Source organism: Choristoneura fumiferana, chromosome 25, assembly GCF_025370935.1.
Source record: "Choristoneura fumiferana chromosome 25, NRCan_CFum_1, whole genome shotgun sequence".
Lineage (NCBI taxonomy): Eukaryota > Metazoa > Arthropoda > Insecta > Lepidoptera > Tortricidae > Choristoneura > Choristoneura fumiferana.
In genome coordinates this window covers 475,010-489,717 of record NC_133496.1, presented here as the reverse complement: position 1 = coordinate 489,717, position 14,708 = coordinate 475,010, and the positions used below count along the sequence as shown (strand labels likewise).

The 14,708-nt window shown below is 38.3% G+C and overlaps 3 protein-coding genes across 3 annotated transcripts in view; 2 read left to right on the top strand and 1 right to left on the bottom strand.

Moving 5' to 3' along the window:
- LOC141442527 (alpha-2C adrenergic receptor-like) overlaps window positions 1–14,708 on the top strand; it is a 349,320-nt gene that overhangs the window by 65,824 nt on the left and 268,788 nt on the right. The gene's annotated exons all lie outside the window — the stretch shown is intronic.
- LOC141442289 (exportin-6-like) lies at window positions 3,313–6,379 on the top strand (the record flags this gene model as incomplete). The annotated part of the gene is given in 2 exon segments (XM_074107247.1): window positions 3,313–3,543; window positions 4,295–6,379. Coding segments are annotated over 2 exon segments (336 nt in total), but the record flags the coding sequence as incomplete, so codon positions are not given.
- Window positions 4,409–8,509, bottom strand: LOC141442288 (ADP-ribose pyrophosphatase, mitochondrial-like). The gene is made up of 4 exons (XM_074107246.1): window positions 8,191–8,509; window positions 7,772–8,003; window positions 7,059–7,207; window positions 4,409–6,745 (listed from the first exon to the last, which is right to left on the bottom strand). The coding sequence occupies exons 1-4, from the start codon at window positions 8,420–8,422 to the stop codon at window positions 6,456–6,458; spliced, it is 903 nt and encodes a 300-aa protein (XP_073963347.1). The 5' UTR covers window positions 8,423–8,509; the 3' UTR covers window positions 4,409–6,455.

Here is a 14,708-nt window from a genome sequence, read left to right as displayed (position 1 = left end):
TAAATAGCGGCTTTGACAAGACATCTGTACTCCAAATTTAATTGATACACATCTTATAGTTTTCGAGTGAAATGCCTGTGACATACGGACGGACAGACAGACAGACAGACAGACAGTCGGATTTGACGAAACTATAAAAATAATGAGGCTGACAACACTTGCTGTACACTGATTAAACGATGTTAATACTTAGATATTATTTTAATTTTCCAGATATTAAATTATACTCTGGACTCTTCAAGGTGCATCAAAACTCACCTAGTAATTTGTGAAACTTGATGAAGCACTTCAGGAGTCCCTTTAATGACCTTTGTCAGTGCCCATTTACTTACAGTCCAGACGCATCAATTTTTAGAAATTTCGACCAGATTGGCATTGAATATATCTTCTAATATTTTAATTCTAACATAATCTTATAACATTTGCATTCTGACGATGGTAGGAAGTTGAATTAAACAAAAAATAATTTATTTATTTTTATAGTACCTAGAAGTATCAAAATTATCTAAGCCGGGCTAGAATGAAAATATGTCAATTTTGACAGTAGGAGTGAGAGACGTGAGTAGAGAGCCTTGGGGGAAGGCCTATGTCCAGCTGTGGACGTCTTTCGGCTGACATGATGATGATGATGAATTTTGACAGTCTCAAAAATGATACCAGATTAAAGTTTCGTAAAAAAATGTCTGGACAGCTTTTGCTGGCCAGAGTCTAGTTCCTTAATTAAAAGCAGTTTTTTTAGCTAAAATCCATGGTTAACTTGTATAGATGTAGTGAAAAATTTTTTACACAGGCCAAGTAATAATCAATGTTATGTGAATGTCACAAAGACAAACAGACAATAATTCTAAAAAAAACCGGCCAAGAGCGTGTCGGACACGCTCGAAATAGGGTTCCGTAGCCATTACGAAAAAAAGAAGTAATATTTTTCATAGAATTTCGCATTTTGTAAGGAATATTCCAAGTTTAGGTAGCTATATTTTATACCTTAGGCTGCTATTTACTCTTAAACTACTAATAATTCTTAAGAAAACTTAACCGTTATAGTTTTCCTTGTATGTTTGATATACTTACAACCATCCTGATTTTTTTCAAATTTTTCCACCCACCGGTTTAGATTTTAGAGGGGGGACGCTCGATTTTGATGAAAATTTGCACTTTAAAGTGGAATATTTTGCAAACAGATCACTGAATCGAGAAATCGTTATAGCAACCCCTATTGGTTTTAAAAGACCTATTCAACGATACCCCACACTACAAGGTTGTATGAGAAAAAAAAACACCCCCACTTTCCGTCTATGGGAGGTACTTTAAAAAAATGTTTTTGATTTTTTTAATGTACCATTTTGTCGGCAAAGTTAACATATATATTCGTGCAAAATTACAGCTTTCTAGCATTGATAGTCCCTGAGAAAAGCCGCGGACGGACATACAGACAGACAGACATGGCGAAACTATAAGGGTTCCGTTTATGCCATTTTGGCTACGGAACCCTAAAAATCATTGTTTTGGGTTCTATTGCGCTAGTATAGGCCCAAATATTTTTAATGTACACACACCGACTTTCTACAGATTTATTATATTTATAGAGAGTCGGTGTCTATACATTCGAAATATTTAAGAAAAACTATCACTAGGAGGGGCCTATATTAGCGCAACAGAGCTCAAAACAACGATTTTTAGAACTATTGTCTGTTTATCTGTTTACCTGGGCGTTTGCACACGCTAATCTCAGAAGGTGACCTGTCGTTTTGCCGAGTTTCATTACGCAGATTTTCGTTTCGCAGACAACTGTTGGCAGATTTTTCTTTTGGCCGAGCAACGTTTGGTATAATTTCGTTACGCCTATTATTCGTTTCGCCGAGTAGTCGGTAGGAAGAATAGCGATAAGCAGATTTACGTTTAGTAGATTGTTTGTTTCGTAATTGTTTCAGTTAACCGAACAACTGTTCGTCGAGACACGATAAGCAGAGTTATCACATGGCATTCATATTGTTAAGTAGATTTAATGTTCAGTCGATTTTTGTTTCGTAATCTGCGTAGATAAAATCGGCCAAACGACAGGTAGGATTTTACTGAGTTGATTATATAAATATACTAGCTTTTATCAAAATGAAGTTAGGTGCGACGACGAGCGTTAGCGAGGAGGAGTGTTAGGTAGAATTGCGACCAACGAGCCGAGCGAGCGAAGCGAGCGTGCCGCGGCAGCGGCCGGCGAAGTGCCAGAACCGAACTGCTAGCATCGCGACTTGGTTTGTTTAAACTCCAATGTAAAATAAATACAAATGATGGTCAAAAATACGTTTATTACTTGCGTTATACGTTTGAAACTTGTGAGGGTACATAAAAAAAATCATAAAGAATGCGCGGTCAGCACGGCGTGTAAAAATGCTAATAAGGCCATAGTGTAATCCACACATATTCACGGTATTGAATGCCAGTCCCCATGCGAAACGAAAAGATGCGAAAAGTTGATATGCGCACTGAATAATAGTTCAACCGTTACAAAAGCGAAAGGTTGTTCGACCAAATGTGCAAAATGTGTAGTGATTAATAGGCTAAACGAATTTCTGTAAATAGTTGTTCGGCTTACTGACTCATATGCCAAGTAAATAGTCTGCTAAAGGTTGAGTTACGAAACGTTAGTCTGCGAAACAATACATCTGCGTACAAATTCATCGGCGTACCGTTACTCGGCGAAACGTTGTCTTCCAATCAATAATCTGCCTAAAAATAGTCGGCGAATCATTAGGTAACCGCACACGCTAATCTCAGAAACCACTCAACGTCAAAGGAGCGGTTTTCACTGATGTTTTGTTCTTGCCTTGGATTAACATTTAGTGTTTTTTTTCTTCATTCGAATCGGTTCACAAATAAGAAAGATATGTTAATTTAAAGAATTTTGTTGAACACTTTCGAAGAATCGTTGTTGATTTCACTAAAGCTTTAACTAAGTATAGGCTGGCCAATTTTTATTTACTTATTTCATAGATGAGTGAGTCTCACAGCAGTTTCACGTTCAAAATGTTCATGTATCGTGTTTCTTTCTATCCATGTTTGCGTGGTGCATGTTTGCGATTATGCACGTATAGTTTTACTTGTTTAAAAATTTGTTTCTTTCCTCTAGATCCTATAGTTGGCTTTATTGTTACTATAAGATAAGTTTATTCTGTAAGTTATAGCTGTTGGTTCTCCGAAAATAAATAAATAAATAAAATTGGCCAATAGATTTTATACAGGGGTATTTTTTTGTGTGAGGCGGGTGTTGAGCCGCTTCTTTCAGAGATACTTAACAAGGAACATCTGTGGTTGCAGCCTATTTTCCGCGCGGAGTTCCTGGGCGAGTTCCTGTCGGTCCTGCTGGCGGGGCTGGGCGAGGGCGGCGCGCGCGCGCTGCTCCGTGACGAGGCGCTGGCGGCGGCGCACGCGATGGCGGCGGTGGACTTCGCCGCGTTCCGGCTGGCCTTCCTGCCGCACTTCCTGCGCGCGCTGCCCGGCCTGCCGCCGCAGCACCACCACCAGCTGGCGCAGTTCCCGCCCGACACGGTTACTGACAGAGCTGACGCTGTTTTGCCTAACGTTTCTGATGCTCGCGATCGCAATCAAATGACAGTTTTTGTATGCGATTGCGAAATCTGTTATTTGATTGCGATCGCGAGTGTCAGAAACGTCAGGCAATACGGCCTCTGGTTCCCACTTGTCTAATGTGGCAGAACATTTTATATGAAGCTAGTCACACTTGCCTGACACGATTTTCTATAGAAATTACCGACTTCCGACACTCTTTACTGTCGCAACTTACTTTAGGAGATGCTGCATGTAGTGTAAATAAAATAAAAACTGTACGCTTTTCAGTTGATGTGGATGTTGCTAACCCTGCTTCTCTATTACTCAATTCTTCGCCGAAAATATTTTTCACAAAGGATTCTTTTCCCAGCTGTTTTATATGAACGTACGATTTTTTCCTGCAACTGTAAACTATTCTGGGTGTATTTCAGGACTATCCTGTAGTGGGTAGGTTAAGTTACTTTTATAATAATTTTAAAGTTGAAAATTCTAAGGTAGATGAAAAATATTTTCGGTGAAGTCAGGATCCCGGGTAAGATATATTTGCGAGGCCCTCTGGTGTGATGACATATCATACAATAAATGACGAATTCTTAGCTGAGCAAAAAAGTTAAAAATACGATGTACGAGACCTCTCAGACTGCGAAAGCAAGGAGCTGCTTCGCTCATTTCTCGTCTATTTTTCACTTTGTATTTGTACAATTCGTATAATCTTGTCATTATTTCGCAGGATCTGCCGACATTCACTCAAAATATCCAGCGTCTTATGAACGACGTGAACTGTTACCGAGCGTACAGCGCGCTTTCAGACGCGCCCGCAGAGATGGTGTCATAGCCGCCGTGCGACGCTTTATAGGCCACCAACTACATACCAGAGCCAATAGGGAAACGACAAGAAAATGACGGGGATATTTTGCATGCAATCCTATCATGTATGCACATAGACAGTCAGAAGTTTAAGCCTGCAAACACTCCATAATGCATACGCAGTATTATTACTACGTGATTGTTAAGCTGCGCAATTGTCAGCGTCAGCATTGAGGTACGTGTGGGTCATAATGGGTGTCGGGCTAATTTGATTCCAAATACGCTCAATCATTGCCTTCGGGGGGACGTAGGACGGGGGGTTACCGGAGGGGAACTGAAATGTAAACGGGCACCAATTGTAATTCGTTTCTTTATGTGCCTACTTCATCATGCATGACTATCGGGCGAAGAAATGTTGAGGTTGAGGTATTGACTGGTAACTATGAACAATGTTTCAAATGATGCTTGCAAATAAGGGTGGTTCTTTGGTTTATGTGAGTAGAATCTAATTGTTGTTTTATTTAGGAGTGAACACCACAGTAAAACGTTTATGTAAACCACTTTCTGGTGGTCTTTTCCTTTTGTGTTCATTTTGTTCCATTGCAAACGAATGTGCTCATATTTAATACTTAAATAAGGATTCTTTCAGTGAGTGGCTGATAGGTTTCGTTTTATGGTGTTTGCCAGCGTTTATTTGCGTTTACTATATTTTCCTAAATTTATTTAAAATGCATTTAAGTATGTACAGTTGACTATAAATTAAATCTTTTTATAATGCAATAGAGTTGAAACATAATATTTGTAGTCAACTGTGCTTCACGAATTTGTGACACATTTCGAATTACTGGAAAATGTATATTATAGTTGCTAGTCATAATGGATTATTTTCATTGATTTATTTTTATGAACGGTAAAGATCTTTTAATAAGGGTAGTTTTTTGTTCCTATCTTAATTACTTAAAATCATGTAGGTAATCAACCATAAATAAAGGGTATGCTGTGCACTTGATTGGGCCGCCATTTGAAGTGTGATATTTATTTGTACAGATGGATTACATTTAATTTTGTTAATAATTTATGTATGTATGTGGACTGGACATATGTATGTAGATTGGCTTGTACAAAATTGGACGGAAATTGTAAGTAATTTTAGTTTGTAAATTGCTCGCGCTTAATAGTTTTAAGAAAGATAGCTATATCAGCGGTACGGTAAAATAAATTTTATTGCAAACAATTATTTAGCGCATAAAACTACAATACTCTTTATTACTTGTATTTCCATTATTTGACAGTCCGTTAGTATTTTGGAAATTATGCTTCACCTTTAAAACAGTAATAGTAGTTATAATTTTTGCCTGTTTATTATTATAGTCTTTAAGATTGTCCTCACTGAATAGAAAAAAACAAGAAGAAGTGGCATATCAACGTGACATGCTGATCATAAATAAGTTCTACTTAGCATAGTTCCGCCAATTTCGTTAAATTGGAATTTGTAGTACAGGATCCCAAGAGGGTGTTTTGGGATTTACTCAAGTGTGGCACATGAATACTTTTGGTATCAGTGATACGCTGGGGCATCTGAACTACAATATCTGACACTCTTAAGTATTTCCATGTATGTACTTAAAGCTCCATTACTATTGCTAATTCGATTAGCATCCGGAAGACCTGTAGCGTATTCAGCCGTGTTGATTCTAAATGCGTGTAGTCTAAATTTTCTGTACAGTTAATTTTACAACGAAATATTTTAGATACATCAACAAGATTTGAATGCGCATGTGAGTTTTTCTGCTGAAACTGGTTTTAGTATAGACTAGGACTAGAATTATTCTTGTTTTATTTTTCTATTCTGTGGTCTTCCTGAATTTTAAGAATTTATATCTGACATTGCATTTAGTTTTTGTGTATTTATAATTTTACACAATGTGGTGCAATATTTTGATAGCTAATGTAATGACACTAATGTTGGTTTATGGTATTTTTTTTTATTAAAGTGCGAGCATTATTATATGTGTTGTATAATTATCTTTAACAACCTTACATTTTTTCATAACAAAGACAGATCTCTTTTGTTTTAAAACCTACTAAGTAATGGCCAGCAGTCTTCTCTTGAGTACTTCTTTGACTATATCCTCATGACTGGCATACAATTTTATGTCATGAGCAGCGTCAACCCACTGCACGCCCACGGCGTCATCGCCTGCGTTCAGTTTGAGCGCGCCCACTACATCGCCTTTATCGTCATGGAAGTTATAAGCAGAGGTTTCCATCCAAGCATTGTCGGTGTTGCGTGGATCATCCACATAACCTTGGAAAACTTCATCACCATTACTGAAGAAACTCTTGAATTTTTCTTCCCATTCTTTTTTATCATCTGAAATAAAGTTTTAACATTATTCCATTTTGAGTTTTTTTTTTTAATTGATAGACATTTAAAAACCTCAAATAGACTTGTTGTAAGAGGAACCCTCATCTCATGGTAGGCTTGACTGCTTTTCACTTCATAATGTTCATTCAACCTGAGTTTACACCAACATGCACTTCTACATTTTATTTTATTTAAAGATGTGCAAAGTTCGGACTGCATATCCTTTTCCTAAATTAATTAATTAAATTATAAGAAATATTTATTAAAAATAATTTAAATATTTTTATTTGGATTACTTGGATTTGGGTAAAAAGTTTACCTTCTGACATGACCAGAGAGTTAATAGCCTCTTCTTGAAACTCTCTAACAGCAGTGGTGGTGACTTTCTCACCAGGATCTACCATACCACCTGGTAAGGCCCATTCACCTGTATCACCTCTTTTTATTGCAACAAATTGCAGGATTGGTCTGAAAATATTAAAAGAATAGGAAAGTAGAAAGTTATGTAGGTTTGTTAATCTATATTTACATACACAAAAAATAAACAGTTTGTACTGCATGAACTGCATTAATTTTCTTTGCTTCGCCACTAGAATAAGTAAGAAGTAGTAGTTCATGATATAGACCTCCACAATGTAAATTTACCTGAATTAATCAATTTAATAAAACAGTATAATTTGAATTGTGTGGATGGAAAAAAACAACATGCTCATTGAATGCAACAGCTGAGCTATATGCATAGCATAGCTGGCTGGGTTATACTATACTAAGTACTAAATAGTAGTGCAATTAACAAATCATTTCAAAATATAATTCTACAATAAGTACACTGATTTGAACCCAGAGAACCAGATAAATTTTCAATTAAAACTGTAATATTTCATTTTTGAAATAAGTAAATAGCTAATAACAGCTCTCTATTTTCATACAAAATTTATGGAACATAATAAACAAGATGTCAAATAGTGTGTCAACTACCTTATTCTTCAGAAACATACTTTTACTTATGTCTTTTGTACAGCAAATATTTACTTGTGGTTCTTGTCTAGTTCCAATTCTCCTGAAAGTAGTCGCTTCCACCGAGTGACCACAGGATCGGCTGCATGGTTTGGGCCCCAGCGACCAAGGACTCCTCGACCACAGATGCCTGTTCTACCAACAGGATTCAGAGGATATCTATCCTGAATTAGGTATTGTCCTGTATAACTTTCTCTATTCACATTTTTATCTAATGCATTCCATTTTGGTTTAAAGTTAGGATCTCCTAAAAAAATATGAATTAAATTAAAAAAAAAAAAACAAGATTGGACAATTTGTAATCTTAGGTTAAATAAGTTGTCTAATCAAGGCTGACAGTAATGCTAGTTCATCTGTTTAATTTGTGGCCAGCAATTAAAATTAACATAAACAATCAATTAGACTCCAAATTGAATATAATCATGAAGAATTACCTATCTTAGGGTCCGCCCAAGGTTTCCCATGTATAGAATTGGCAGTGTGATTCGGTGGTTTATATTCCTTGTACTCAACTGACCAGTTAATTTTATCATCAGGTACCATGAACCGTTCAATAGCAGATCGCGGGTACATGCCATTGCGGCATTTGAAATGCGTCAACACCATGCCGGCTGGCCGAATCATAAAAGCAGTGAACAAAGCTATGAACTTCAAAATTATATTCATGAGTTATTTATGTTTTGTTAACAAAACATAACAGACTTGAATCAAACAGCTGATCCACAGACTACTGATTGACATTGTCATTTTTGATCTGTCAAATTTTTAGACTCATTGCATGCTTGGTTTTTAGATCTTTGGTTTTTAGCCAATACGGTTTTAACTATTTTTTATTTATTTATTTTTGAAGCTTACCTTTTCATATAGCAGTTGTAAAGGCTTGAAATGGGTTTCAAATTCAAGATTAGATAGAAAAAGCGTCTTACTTGCTGCATGCATATAGAATTAAGCGTTTTAGAAACAGAAAAATGCTATAGATTTCTCAAAAAATCACTGTTAATTAAATTTTCAACCGAGTAAATTTTTCTCTTTGCTACACATTGTCTGTATATCTATATTTTTAGAATAATATACAGGATATGGCAAATTAAGGAGTTGTCAAATACCGTATTATTAGTCCACGAGATGACAAAAAATCGCGGCAAATTAAAAAAAAGAGGCTGACAACACTTGCTGTACACTGATTATACAGGGTTTCCCACGGCTATGCCACATGGTGGGGTAGTACCTTAAATATTGAAGATAGACAATTTTACTGAAAGGAGACTTTATTTTGATATTAAAAACAATTTTAACTGCATTCAAAGATTTTTTAATAATTGCCTGTCTGAACCGGGGAACCGAACCCGCCAAATGATAAAAAAAAAATTTGATTTTAAAATAAAAAAAGTCTGTACTTCCCCTCCATGTGGCATAGCCGTGGGACGCCCTGTATATAGGATTATATATACGATGTTGATCATCATCACCATCATCCCAGCCTATATACGTCCCACTGCTGGGCACGGGCCTCATCTCAGAACAAGAGGGCTTGGGCTATAGTTCCCACGCGGGCCCAGTGACGATGTTGATACTTAGATATTATTTAAATTTTCCAGATATTATACACTGGGCCCTTCAAGGTGCATCAAAATTCATGTAGTAGTGTGTGAAAGTTGATGAAGCACTTTAGGAGTCCCTTGGTAAATTTAATGACCTTTGTCAGTGCCCATTTACGTACAGCCCAGCCGCATCAATTTTTTGACCATTTTGACCAGATTGGCATTGAATATATCTTCTAACATTTTAATTCGAACATAATCTTATAACAATTGCATTTTGAGGATGGTAGGAAGGAGGTTGAATTAAACAAAAAATAATTTATTTATTTCTTCCAGCAGAAGTATCAAAATTATCTAAGCCAGGCTAGAATGACAATTTTGACAGTCTCAAAAATGATACCAGATTAAAGTTTCGTAAAAAATGCGTGAACAGCTTCTAGCAGCGAAAGCATCAGCAATAAACACGCAATAAATCATTATTCTATGATAAGATATTTCATTAATCAATAATAACTAAATTTTTTGGCAGGCATTCGATTATGAACTTATGAGTACCTACAATTCAATGGTGTGACGCACACATTCATTGAATACGGTATTTGTCAACTCCTGATTTTGCCATATCTTAATATTATTATGAAAATATAGATATACAGATAGTGTTTAGCGAAGAGAAAATTTAAATCGGTTGAAAATTGGATTTATAGTGATTTTTTGAAAAATCTATATACCCGTCTCTTTCTCAAACGCTTTTTTCTATGCAGCAAGTATGGCGGTACTGGCGTGTGACGTCACATGCCAGTATGTCTTTCTCTGTCTAATATTGAATTTCAAACCTGTATAACTTTGTTATTTGTAAAGGTAGCTTAAAAATGTTTTTCTATTCGATAACAGGCATTGTGTAGTTTTAATTTATAAAACATATACAAAAAAGTCAAATACCGTATTGAAGCACTCAACACTGTAGTCGAAATCTTCATGGATGAAATGACATTGCATCAATCGTACATATCGTTACTACTTTGAAAAAATCTCGTACCCAAAGAGGAAGGAGAGACAATATCTTTGCTCGTATCTAAAATCAATATGTCAACAAAATTTAACCTTGACATAATGAGCATAAAGTTCACTTGGAAAAATTATCTATTTTGAGTTAAGAGTTTTTTTAAAGTAGTGACGATATACAACTATACAACTTTATCCGAAAGCGCAGAAGTGCCGAAAGTACTTTGCGAAGGGACAAATATTTTTGATCGCGGCCCGGTAAATTTCTTCCCAGACAAGTACTCTTACCAAGGGTTATTTGGACACCCCACACCCCCTCACTGTTTCCTAGGTATCTACACTTATATTGCAAGTTTCACCAGTTACCCTTTTTTTTTTTTTTTTTGTTTTTTTTTATACACTTTTTTAATCTTAAAAAAAATCAATTTAGAAGGGTAAAATATGCCAACATTAAGAATAATAACACTTAATAGAATTAATTACAATCAAATATACCTTTAAGAGCCTAGAATACTACTAAATAAATAATTGAAAAAATCTACTAGCGTACTACTTAAATAATATTTTTATATTTTTTTTATAATAAACAAAGCCTTAAAATCGTATAAACAAAAATTACATAAATAGTTAAATAATATAACACTTAAATAATATTTGCCGCCGTTCCCAAAGGTGCCGCTTGTTGAACGTTGAACGGCGATAGATAGCCTTTGCATCAAGAACGACTCGGAGCGAGAGTCTAATCCCCGGTCCCGCAGCCGGCGTCCTACTTCTTTAAAAAACAACTTAGCCTCCGAGCACCAACAACCGGTCGTCTCCACCGCAAGCGCAACAAATATGTAATTGGAGAGGGCTGAATATTTCTCGCGCTTCCTAAGGGCCGCTGATTCCGCAGCAGCTCCCGCGGTCCTCGTGGTTCGACCCAGGTGCGAGGCTGCAAAAGTGCTGACGCAGGTAGCGTCCCAGAGAAGGCACTTTCCCTTTTGCCATGGCACCAAGGTCATCCCATCAGGCCTTTTACCATCTGACCGACTAAGACCTGGTGGCTCCAGCACGCACGGGACGTTAGCTGAAACCAGGGCCCTTCTTATTATTTCATTGAGCGCGTGATGGCGCGGAAATCTTCCCACACAACGACAACAACTCAATGCATGATGACCGTTGCTCTCAACCATAGTGCCGCAGATGCATATATGAGGTTCGCAAACATCACAGCCCAGGCGAAGAGCAACAGCCACCCGCAAGGAGTCGTCGTCGAGGAGCGTTCCTATGTGAGGAGAAGGAAGTGCGTTTAACCAAGCCCCGGATTCCGGCCTGGATATGGCAACTAGCCTGGCTCTATCCACGCCTGCAGCCCTCTCCAATAGGCAATCGGAAATCCGCTTCACCCCCACCTCGTCCCACGAGCGCTGGAGGTGTACCGTTTCCGGCACTGATGAAGTAGGGTTGAGAGACGACCAAGCTGCTCGTGCATCGGAGGCATAAGGTATAGTGGCTTTACAATCGTTTGAGGGTAAAATTTGCGTTACAAGGTCGACAACGCCAGCCGACGACGCCAGGAAAGCCGGCAGACACACGTCTCTCACGCGCCTTATGCCTAGCCCCCCGTTCCGAATGGGGAGAGAAGCAAGGTCCCATTGATCGGCATTAAGTGAGACATTCAGCAAACACTCAACCGTCTCTTTCAACACAGAGTCAAATGAATCAATGTGCGTGATGCTAAGCCAAGTAGGAACCGTGCGCAAAAAATAGGTCAACTTTGGTACCGCAAAGCATACACGCAACAAAAGCAAAGCCACGTGCGCCGGAAGATTCTTTAGTCTTTCTCTGGCAGTCAGAAAAAGCTGCCTCCTCACCTCAAAGGCATCAGGGATAGCTGTTGGGAAAATAGGAGACCCCAATAGACTGAAATTTTGATTTGTTAACTCTTTTAGGCCAGGAAGAAAACCATCAAATAAGTGAAAGGAAGCTCGAGATGCGGTACTGCAGGGGAAGAATTCACATTTACTTGTATTTATCTCTAGCCCTAGTTCTTGCAAACGTGGAAGGAGAGTGAGTAAGTCTTGTTGTACGGTCTCTGGCTTTCCCCCGAGAGTACCATCATCTAGGTACCAGATATTTAAAGGCGACTGAAGATCCGAAATAGTTTTATGTATGGCAAGACTAAATACTAAAGGGCCAAGAGGATCTCCTTGCTGCGCGCCAACCTGAGAAAGTATAGGGTATTCGTTAAAGAAAAGATTGGACGGGGACGAGTAAACTTGAAAAAGGAAAGGATAGAGTGATGGCACCGTCTCTTTGACTTCACGTAATAAAACGTCGCGTTCGATAGAATTAAATGCATTCTTAATATCTAGCTTAACGATAACGCAGTCCGCGTTCCTCTCGTCTAAAGAGAATGCTCGAGTCGCATGTATAGCAGCCTCACAGCCTTGACGCGTACCAAAACCTAGCTGGTAAGGTTGCAGGTAAGAGGCCACTTCCTCCCTCACAGCACGGCATCCAAGTTTAGCTGTTAAACGGCGAAATGTGCTACCGACAGCGATAGGTCTCAAACCTCCATCCTTCTTCGACAGCGCACACAAAGAAGCACCGTACATATAGGGACATACCGCAACATTCAACTTGCCACTGAGCAGGAAGTTGCACAGTTTAGTCAGGCGTTCGAGCAGTCGTACACCATTATCACCAGCTGATCCAGAAGTAAGCTCCTTTAAATGCACAGGCCGTATACCATCCAATCCAGCAGCAGAACCGCTATTAAAAGAGCTTATTGCTTGTGCGACGTCCTCCACTCTTACTTCATAAGCCGAAACTGAATTGTCCGGCTCAGGCGGAAATACAAGAGGCCGAGAAGGGGGCGGGTGCTTCGACTTCAAGGCAGCAAGAGTTTCAGGGTTCGACGGTGCTACTCCATCACTTGACATAAGGACCCTGACGGCCCCCCTTAAGTCCCCCTCGAAAACCTTGGCCTGTATTATCCTGAGAACTGAAGAAGACCCGTGATGTGCTACTTCAGTTTGTTCTTGGCCCAAAGAATCAAGTGGTGTCCCAGTTGCGTCAATATTGCGTTTTACCTTAGTCGTGAGGTTACCCGAACCTGACCCTTCTGGTGCCCTAAGAGCTGAATACGCAAAAGACAGCAAAGCGGTCCACTCGGCTGCACCATTGACATCAATACATCTATCGATGAGCTCTCCCAACTTGCACGCCGCAAGGCTTCGTGCTCCCTTAGGTATGTGGGGTAACACACGAACTGTTCGTTTCATAGTGGCCAGATCATCTAAATTCGGTACACTTGTTAACACCCGTTGTGATGCCGATCCAGAACCAGACTGTTTGGGCCCTGAGGGACGCGTACGGGGCACATCTTTATGCATGCGCCCTATGTGCACAGTAAGTCCATGGGCAGAAAAGGTGCGCGATGAATTCGGGCAATGTTGACATGAGGACAAAAGCGAGGAGTCACTCATACTGAATTTTATAATAATTTTAATCAAAAATAAATTCAAAAATATTAAAATAATTTTGTTGACATGTTTTGACAGCTGACATCTTTTCTTTTCAGAGCAATAAAGGTAATATAAACAAATATACTTACTCGAAATTTTTAGTGTTTCTCAAACTTTACATAAACGTAAACTCAGAAGACGTCAATACCAGTGAATGCGAGAGCACATTCGCGTCGCAGTCGCAAAACTCGGAGGACTTTATTGTCAGCGCGAGTTCAGAATGTCTACGAATATACTGACTGAGGGAAAGCCACGAAACTAGCGGATACCTTACAACGGTAAATAATAAAAATATTTTGAAAAATATCACTTTTTTTCATCATGCTTTCTGTCGACAGTACTTAATGTTTGCGTCGTCATTTCATCGAAGTTATAGATACAAGGGAAGATTTTGAAGAATATTTAGTATGTTTCTCTTGGTAATCCACCCAAATCATTATTAACATTTAATCAATTGAAACTCCCCTTTTTATAAGTACTTAATTAAGCAATAAAATATCGCTTGTACAAGCAACTGTACAACTAGAGTAACCGTGATAGAAGTTCCGGGAGTACCCCGATTCTAATAACTCTAGTTTTGCGAAAGAATTGCATGCTACAAGTATTATATTTCTGTATCGAGAGACACCAACTCGACTCTCCAACCTACCACTAAGTAGGCTGTGTCGTATATCTCTGGGCAATGGTAAGCAATGAGCGGTCAAAGTTTTTGGAGGATAGATGCCCTGTTTCTCGGCGAGTATATATTCTAAAAACTAATGGATTAGGCAACTATCTTCTATATGATACGCTGTAAATATAAAAAGAGAACTAAATAAATAAAAAATAAATATGAAATGTTTTTATAAAAGAAATGTTACTTTTTGCACAGAGAGATATGAAGTAATTACAAAA